Source organism: Falco peregrinus, chromosome 3 (assembly GCF_023634155.1).
Source record: "Falco peregrinus isolate bFalPer1 chromosome 3, bFalPer1.pri, whole genome shotgun sequence".
NCBI lineage: Eukaryota > Metazoa > Chordata > Aves > Falconiformes > Falconidae > Falco > Falco peregrinus.
Genome location: NC_073723.1, coordinates 96,371,345 through 96,381,124, shown reverse-complemented (window position 1 = coordinate 96,381,124; position 9,780 = coordinate 96,371,345). Strand labels below are relative to the sequence as shown.

The 9,780-nt window shown below is 53.0% G+C and overlaps 1 protein-coding gene across 1 annotated transcript; it reads right to left on the bottom strand.

The window, feature by feature from the left end:
* Positions 1 to 1,015: 1,015 nt before the first annotated feature.
* On the bottom strand, positions 1,016 to 4,598 carry LOC101918115 (transmembrane protein 14C). Its single transcript, XM_055799719.1, has 4 exons — positions 4,451 to 4,598; positions 4,112 to 4,213; positions 2,068 to 2,152; positions 1,016 to 1,833 (listed from the first exon to the last, which is right to left on the bottom strand). The coding sequence occupies exons 1-4, from the start codon at positions 4,524 to 4,526 to the stop codon at positions 1,776 to 1,778; spliced, it is 321 nt and encodes a 106-aa protein (XP_055655694.1). The 5' UTR covers positions 4,527 to 4,598; the 3' UTR covers positions 1,016 to 1,775.
* Positions 4,599 to 9,780: the final 5,182 nt, after the last annotated feature.

The window sequence follows — 9,780 nt, the reverse complement described above, 5'->3', positions numbered from 1 at the left end:
CTATTGCCTTTATTAAAGACAACTGCAGCCCAAATTTGCAAGTTACCTGATTTGAGACCAGCATTATACAATTAGAAAACTGCAGGATCGTGGCTATTCTCAGTTTATTGCAGGAAATGCATTTATATTTGTGTTTTACTTCCACAGAAAGTAACTGCTTCAAAAGCAGTATGAAGAGGCAAATAATCTGTCCAGTAGTTAAAAGTGTCTTACATGCTAATGTCTGGCTTATTTACCCTTCCCAGCTAGAGCAAAGACATTCAGACACCTGCCCACCAATGCTGGGTCCATGGCCTGGGTTTAGGAACTCAAAAGGATGATCTGTAAACACACCATCTGCTGTCCTGTGCACCCCTTGCTTCTGTGCAGGGAGGCAAGAGGGAAAAGTAAATATGGGTGAGCACGCGGAGCCGAACTCTGCAGGATGATGAATGAGGGTGCTCGGAAAAAGCCCAGAGTACAGTTCCCCCACAAGAGATCTTGCTGCCTGTGCTCAAGTCAGCGCTGACCCAAGTTGCGTGGCCTGGGAATGCTGCTGAGACCCTTGCCCTTGCTGGAGCTGTGCCTGGCAGCATCCCTGCTGATCTGGAACCCAACCTGCCTGACCTGGCATCCTGGCTTGACCTTGATCCCTGAGGTTTATATTTAGAATTCTTTCAGGCATTAAGAGAATCAACTCTGAACCCTTCAATCTTTAAATAAACTTTCATAGAGCATTTTTCAAATCTAAAATATAAGATCCCTCTCAGAAAAAAAAAAAAAACCCACAAAACCAAAACAAACCTCAAGTATAACACTTGTCTGAATATGCAGTCTGTATGCTTTTGTTCTCTATACCTCCACCCAGTTCAAGGGATTTTTATATTTACAAGTCATTAAATTCAGGGAATGGAATAGAGATTATTTATACAATTCACATTTGCAAAATATATCCAGACATCCTGTGGGAAAGGCACTAAACTGTATCAATCCAGATGAACGATGAAAGAAAAAATAGTTGTGTAGAACACAAGAGTTTGTAATAATAATATGTTGGTTTATTTAGAGTAACATTTTAATTGTCATTAAATGCAAGAGTTCTGCCTAAAATTCAGCATTATCTAATAAAGCATATTTTTGGTTTATGAATAATAATCTGTAAAAGTTAAATGAATGACATTTAGCTGGGCAGTTTTGCTTATAAGTAATTGCAAGTAACAGGTTTGCACTAATTGCATTACAGTTAATTAATTACCTTGACAGCCTGCTCCGCGATTGTGTTTTGTGGGACCAGGTTCTAACACACAGTGCTGGGAGAACAAAGTCCCTGACTGACAAACATCGTGACTGGATAAACTGGCAAGGACAGGGAGAAGTAACGTAATAAGCATGTTTGTTATAGTAATTACTAGTGACAAATTGGCAACTCCTCTTCCCTTGTTTTAGAGGTATAGATGATTTTAGAGTGACAAGTACAGATGTACATTTAAGCTTCAATCCTGCAACTGTCTGCAGGCAAGTGCCAAGAGGCCTTTGCCTACAGTAAACTGCAGGTCCAGAAGCTAAACACTTTATTTTCTTGCCTCATAGTGCAGAAAATGTTAAGACAAATACCATTTTGGAAGACATAACGAGGGCTGTCAATGTCAGTCCTTTAAAAACACAACCCACATGCGTTAGGATATGAAAAATACAATGCACAGGTAGCAGTGCCTCTTCCACCTCTGTGTAGCACATTCAGGCAGTTGCATTTTCAGGCTTCTCAATGACGTATCTTCAGATGACTTGATGCCAAGTTATGGCTTAAGAGGCTTTTCCATGATCTGCAGTCCAAGCCGTCCAACCATCAGTAAACTGTTGAACAGAATAGTTGTTATTTAAAAAAAAAAAAAAAAAAAAAAGAGGGGGAGGCAAAAATCTCGTCAAGAACAAGAAGGAAGAAAACATTGCCATGACTTCATGTAGCTGAACTCCACCAGAAGATTTCATTTCTGACAGAACTTTACCACATGACATTTTTAAAACGATATAATCCACAAATAAGTGGATTCACTTATTCAAAAATACAGACAAGAACACTATGACTACCTGGCACCAGCAATTATCCCGGGCATTGCTTTTCTGGAGTTGTAAAATCTCATTCCCATAACAGTAGACAAGGTTCCAGACGCCACTGTTGGAAAGAAGCCCAGTCAGAACCATTTGAAACAGAAACACCAGAGCAGCACTGCAACGTTTGGACATGCAGCAGTGCCAACCAAACAGGCCTGCATCTACAGACAGGAACAACTCCCTCCTCTCCGCAGAGAAGTGTTTGCAAACATACTACTTGTTGTTAAACAGTAGAGCTATTGCAAGCCTCTCAACAGCTTTAGTAATCACACTCCTCTACTCAGTAGAAGCGAGTAGATCTCATCAGGGTTGAGGCCATTGCCTAATCGCCCACAACCTCCAATCCTCTGGGTAGATTGCCAATTCGCCCTTTTTTTTCCCCTTATTTGCAGAAGAATTATTATTTCCTTGACTACAGGTGGGCTTAAAACTGCCAGAAACCTGGGACAAAGTTCACTATGTGGGAGGCAAATACTATTACAGTTCCCATTTCTCTGGGACATTCTGAACTGGCAGGTGGCACTACATACTACACCTAGAAATAAAACAGTCCCACTTGAAAATACGAATTAGCAAACAGAAAGCAACCTAAGGGATCAAACTGAAAGAGCAACTAACATTTTAAATATTACTCCAAACTACTTAATCTCTTAAGTCTGGGGGGGGAAAAATCCCATCAATATTCACATAAAAGTTACAGGCACATTGTTTCTTCAAAGGAGGTGGTGTATGAACCTTTCTCTAACGCTTCAAGTTTGTTTGCATCAGACAGGGCAAAAGGTAGTCTGTCAAGGTTCTTTTTCTGGTTTTTTTTTACCCGTGATGTAGCATGGCCAACCTAAAGCTCAGCAGGAGCCAGAGCTGCACAGGGCAGCAGGGCTGAGGAGGAACAGATGAAGATTTGGACTAGACTGGGATACAGCATCGCTTTCCAGAGGCCCACTCGAATGCACTACATCAGGATATGCAGAAGATGCTCATCTTTCTGTCACAACACTGCCTAAAAACCTGTGCCGAAGATGCACAGCCACCCCCACGGCATGCCAGAGTGGAAGAGCCAGGTCACAAATGGAAACTGCTTCACACTGAGCTGTGCTTTACATCTCATTCCATACTGGCAAGGCAGTTTGGTCCTCTGCAATATCGAGCAGGGGCTTCCTAAAGGACTTCATCATGTCACGTGCTGACAGGCTGTTGGTTTTAAATAGTCTTATATCGCTGTAATGCTACAGTATCATAACAGTAATAATACTATTGGCACAGTTACAGAGCTAGAAGGAACCTCGGGAGGTCATCTAGCCTAACCTGGTCCCCAAAGGCAGGACCAACTCCTGACAGATACTGGGTTAATCATCTATTAATGTCCTACGGTGATGGAAGTCCCCGAGGTTCACCTGAGGAATCCCACAAAACACACGTGTTCCAGTGCTTCGTAATACTGTCCACTGCCATTTTATCCTTCACCTGAAGCGTTAACCACAAGCCAAACCCACGATTTCTTATCCCATCTACTGTATGTAAGCACCCGGCATAGCTCGCTGCCTCCTTCTACATATTCTTCTGCAGTGCAGGATGCATTAAAACATCTATGGCTCTTCTGACATTCTTGTGCAAACCAGTGTCCCATAAAACCCATAGTACTGCTTGTCCCAGTGCTGCCACCATGGCTAAAACGCTTACGCCACGACCGCGGGCTGAAAACCAAACATTTTGCACGTAACATTTCTCGTGCCCCTGGTAGTTCAGCACAGTGCAGAGGACGTCAGCATTTCTCACCAACATTTCTCACTATGAGTGGGCACATGCTGAGCGATGCTGGTGATGGGCACAGGCACAGTCCCTGACACCACGTGGAGAGCGACGGAGGTTTCAGGAGCTGGTACCGCGCCCTGACACAAACCTGCTCCTGCCACCACTTACGACGTTGGTACAAAGCGAAGGGCACGGAGCAGCCGAAACGTGCCAGGGAAAAGGCTGCTATTCCCGCTGCTGCCCGTGCTCGGGAGCCGAGCGGCCTTACCAAGGGAGAGCCACACGTTCCTCGGGTCCTTGGACTGCTGGTAGGCGCCGAGCCCCGCCAAGCCCCCGAAGAGAAGCCCGGCCGCCAGGGAGGGGACGCTGCCTTGAGGGAAATACAAGACGAAGCCGTCAGTGACGCGGCCCGACCGCAACTCCCACACAGCCAACGCAAACAGCGGCTGCTGGCTCCTGTGGGGGGTTAATTACCGAGACACCCGGCAGACCCGAGCCCAGCCGCGCTCCCGTGCCGCAAGGGTTTAGCGCTGCGCCCGGGCCCGCCGCAGCCGCCGGGGCGGGGGGCTGCCCGCGGGCAGGACCGGGACCCCCCGCCGACACCTACCCGCCTTGGCGTAGCCGACCACGCCGCCCGCCGCCACAAGCGCCGCGTAGCCGAAGCCCAGCCAGTCGTACTCCATCTGCGGGCAGCGCCGGGCCTGGCCCCGCCGCCCCGCTCCGACCTTGGGCCGCCCTCGCCGCAGGCACCGCCCGCCCCGCAGGCACCGCCCGCCACCGGAGGCACCGCCCGCCACCGGAGGCACCGCCCGCCCCGGGGTCCCGCCCACCCCGCAGGCACCGCCCGCCCCCGGAGGCACCGCCCGCCCCCGGAGGCACCGCCCGCCCCGCAGGCACCGCCCGCCCCCGGAGGCACCGCCCGCCCCCGCAGGCACCGCCCGCCCCGCAGGCACCGCCCGCCCCCGGAGGCACCGCCCGCCCCCGGAGGCACCGCCCGCCCCCCGCAGGCACCGCCCGCCCCCGGAGGCACCGCCCGCCCCGCAGGCACCGCCCGCCCCCGCAGGCACCGCCCGCCCCCGCAGGCACCGCCCGCCCCCGGAGGCACCGCCCGCCACCGGAGGCACCGCCCGCCCCCGCAGGCACCGCCCGCCCCCGCAGGCACCGCCCTCGCCGCAGGCACCGCCCGCCCCCGGAGGCACCGCCCGCCACCGGAGGCACCGCCCGCCCCCGCAGGCACCGCCCGCCCCCGCAGGCACCGCCCGCCACCGGAGGCACCGCCCGCCCCGGGGTCCCGCCCGCCCCGCAGGCACCGCCCACCCCGCAGGCACCGCCCGCCCCCGCAGGCACCGCCCGCCCCCGGAGGCACCGCCCGCCCCGCAGGCACCGCCCGCCCCCGCAGGCACCGCCCGCCCCCGGAGGCACCGCCCGCCCCGGGGTCCCGCCCTCGCCGCAGGCACCGCCCGCCCCCGGAGGCACCGCCCGCCCCCGGAGGCACCGCCCGCCCCCGCAGGCACCGCCCGCCCCCGGAGGCACCGCCCGCCCCGGAGGCACCGCCCGCCCCGCAGGCACCGCTCGCCCCCGGAGGCACCGCCCCCCCCGCCCCCCGGAGGTCCCGCCCCCCCCGGAGGTCCCGCCCACCGGCGGTGACGGGCAGCCGGCCGGGTCCGTGCCCGCTGCTTGTCCCGGTCCAGTGCTCCCGCGGGTGCCTGAGACCTTTACTCACCAGTGACAAAAAGTGGCAGGGCCGGGCAGTGCCGCTCCGCTCCGGGAGGCGCATTCGGTTTCTTGCCGTGAATAACACAGCGGGCCGGGCAGGAACAACCCGAACCCAAACCGCCCCCTCCCGGCTGCCCAGCCTCAGCGGCGCTGGGGGCTCCCGGGGATGGCGAGGGGGTCTCGGTCAGCCCGACTCACCCCCCTGCCCCGGCGTGGGTCCCCCCCGGGAGACAGCCCCCCCGACCTGCTCCGAGGTGAGCCCTTCCCAGGGGCTGCAGCCCTTCCCCCCCCTGCCCCGGCGTGGGGTCCCCACGGGCTGCGGGGGCGGATCTGCTCCCCCGGGGGCTCCCCGGGCTGGGGGCACAGCCTGCCCGGCCGGGGGCTTCACCGCGGGCTGCCGGGGAGCCTCTGCTCCAGCGCCTGGAGCCCCCCTGCCTCCTCCTGCCCTGGCCTGGGGGGCTGCAGGGCTGTTTCTCTTCTCCCTCCTCTCCCACAGCTGCCACCGTGCAGTGCACGTTATCCCAGAGGCACCACCACCATCACTGATGGCTCAGCTTTGGCCAGTGGTGGGTCCATCGTGGAGCCGGCTGGAGCTGGCTCTGCCCAGCATGAGGATACCTCCTGGTGCCTTCTCACAGAAGCCAGCCCTGAACGCCCCCACCACCCCTACCCCCGCCCCCCCCCGCTGCCACAACCTTGCCGTGTAAGCCCAATACAGATGTATTTTCTGTAAATATAAGAAGGCATCTTATATTTAAGTCCCCCTTGCTCTGAGCTCCATAATCTGAGCTCTTAAGACCTCCTCTACTGCCCTTAATAGTGGGTGCATGGATGACTGTGGATCACATTTGCTGAAGCTTGTGGACTTTCGTGGAGACGACTTGATTTACATTTTTGTGACATTAGATGCGCTGCAAATACTTGTGTTTTAGGCACACAGGGTTTGCAGTGGAGCTTGAAGCACCTGGCCAATATAGTGCCAATGACTGTCTGCAATGACTTGTTGATGAAAACCAGGCTGGCTCCTTTGCTTTAAAATAAGAAGGCGTCTGGATCCCCCAGTAACTCTGCTGAGGAGAGTGGGCGCTTGCTGAGCGATGGTGGTGATGGGCACAGGGCACAGTCCCTGGCACCACATGGGGCAGCTGCCCTGGCACCGTGGTGGGTGCTGGGTGCAGCCCCAGCCCCACAGGGAGGGTGCAGCTCTTGCAGCCAAGAAGGTGGGTGGCAGGCTGAGCTGCGTGAGGTGCGTCGAGGGAGGTGATTCTTCCCCGCTGCTCTGCAGTGAGGCGCAGCTGGAGTGCTGGGCTTACTGGTGCAAGGCAGGCATGGGCAGCCCGAAGCAGAACCAGCAAAGGGCTCTGAAGATCGTTAAGGGTTTGGAACATCTTTCATACAAGAGGTAGTTGGAAGAGCTGGGACTGTTCAGCTTGGAGGAGAGGAGGCTCAGGGGTATCTTATCAATGCATATTAAATATGGGCACAAGTTGAGCAGGCAATTTCATTTAAGCGTAAGTATAGTCATTTTAATTGTGAAGGTGGCCAAAGAGGCACTCAGGCAGACCATGAAGTCTCCATCCTTGAAGATACTCAGCACCCAACTTGGACACAGCCCTGAGGAAGCTGACCATGCTTTGAGAAAGGGGGTTGGACTCCGTGGTCTCCAGAGGTCCCTTCCAAACTCAGCTGGTCCATGATTCTCTGTGACACAAGCTCTGTGAAATTGGCACAAGTTTCCCAGCCGATCGGTGCCTGCTTCCTTCCCAGCAGTGCTCTGAGAACTGAGCACCGAGATCTGTGCTTATGAGAAGATCTTTTATGTATTTTATAGAAAGGAAAATATCATGAGGCCCATCTGACACAAGAAGCAAACCCCTGGCAGAGCTTGTTCATTAATGTGTACCCAAAGGTTTACCAAACCTGGCAAGTGTCAAGACCTGCCTGTAGAACAACCCAGATGACTTGTTGATCATATTTTCTGCTTTGTGGGGTGTTTTTTTTCCCAACTGCAGTACTGATGGTAGCTGTGCTTGGGCCTGGATATATTTGCAAGGAGAAAAAATATCAGATCTGAAGCTTGCATGCTGCAAACTATGGTCAGACCAAGTCCCTCAGAAGGCAATGAACTTTCTGTCACACTTGGTTCCATACAAGACTATGAAGAAGACATGGGCAGGCTAGACCTTTGTTCTGTTCTATGTGACTGGTTAAGAGAGTAGCACAAACATTTCAACTAAAATAAAGCTAATAATGGCTGACAGCCTTTCACTGAATGAACAAAACCAAACCAGAAAGGGGCACCTATCGCGGTTCTATGAGCTCTACGGCAAACCAGCAGTTTGCCCCAGGTTATCTGGAAAAGAGGCTTACGCGGGACAAGTGACACCACAACAGTATTTTTACCCTGTTCAGCTTATCGGCTCTTCGCGTTCCCAGTTCATTCTCGTATGTGCTGTGTTTAACTTTTCCCATCTTTGTTTGCCTTCTCCTACCGGCTCCCCACTTTCGTTCTAAGGCTTTCTCTTGTCTTTTCAGTTTTCCTCTTCCCCATATTCTCTGGTCCGCCTTGCTCTGAGCTCCATAATCTGAGCTCTTAAGACCTTCTTTACTGCCCTTAATAGTGGGTGCATGGATGACTGTGGATCACACTTGCTGAAGTTTGCGGACTTCCGTGGAGACGACTTGATTTGCATTTTTGCGACATTAGATGTGCTGCAAATACTTGTTTGCAGTGGAGCAGGGTTTGCAGTGGAGCTTGAAGCATCTGGCCAGTATAGTGCTAATGACTGTCTGCAATGACTTGTTGATGAAAACCAGGCTGGCTCCTCTGCTTAAAGTAGGACCTTTGCTTTTGGTTTGAAATACCTAATCAAATCAGAGACTAAGGTTTACCTACTATGTACTTGATGCCACGGTTTTGCCTTGAGTGCCTATTTCCAGGCCTGTTTCTAGTGCCTCTTTTCAGCTGCTCTGCCCAAAAATTGCATTCATACACCAGCGAGTTGTTTGCCATTCCTACCAGTGAGCCTTCATGCTCACACAGCAAACCACCACCATGACACCTTAAAAGCCACCATGAGCTGGCAGGATTTGCTAGGCAAAGACCTTTCCTTGGATGGCCCTCAGTGAGCATAGGCCTGAATGTTCCCTGGCTTCTCTGGCATGGGGAGAGGGAGGAGATGGCAAGCAAAACCCTAGCTGTAGGGTGGCACCGTGAATCTGGAGCAACGAAAATCCATCTTCATTCAAATCCATGAAGAATGGATTTATTTGCAGAGGGTCAGCAAAAGTGCCAATCTGCTGTGGAGTGACGCCAGTAAAACTTTTTTTTTTTAAGCCTTATGTCAAGATGTTACATTCATTAGATATTTGTGTGTTCACAGGCTGGTTCCTGGGGTGTCCTGGTTTCAGCTGGGATGGAGTTAATTTTCTTCTTAGTAGTTAGTACAGTGCTGTGTTTTGGCTGTGTTGATAGCACACTGATGTTTTTAGTTGTTGCTGGGTGATGTTTATACTAAATCAAGGACTCTTCAGTTCCTTGGGCCCTGCCAGCCAGAGGCCTGGGGGTGACACAGGACATTGGGAGGGGACACGGCCAGGACAGCTGACCCAAGCTAGCCAGAGAGGTATTCCATACCATATGATGTCATGCTGAGTATATAAACTGGGGGAAGAAGGAGGAAGGGGGGGACATCTGGCATTATGGCGTTTGTCTTCCTGAGTAACCATGATACGTGATGGAGCCCGGCTGCCCTGGGGATGGCTGAACACCTGCCTGCCCATGGGAAGCGGTGGATGAATTCCTTGTTTTGCTTTGCTTGCGTGTGTGGCTTTTGCTTTACCTATTAAACTGTTCTTATCTCAATCCTTGAGTTTTACATCCCTTCCTGATTCTCCTCCCCATCCCTCGGGGCAGGGGGGGAAGCGGAGTGAGCAAGCAACTGCGTGGTGCTGGGTTGCCGGCCAGGATTAAACCACGACATGGGGGAAGCTGAGGATGTTATTGTATTCCTGCATATCACGGCATAACCCCTTCAGTGTCTTGATCTCTGATTCAGTGTGTGCTAACGAGCAGATCTTGGCACCATCCTCAATGACGTTTGCAGTACCTGCAGCTTCAGCTTTATTCATTGTTGATGTCACTGCTGGCTTCACAGCTCACAGAAGTCAGGTTCACCAGTCTTTGTCACTTTAACTTAATCAGAAGCCAGCGACTGACTC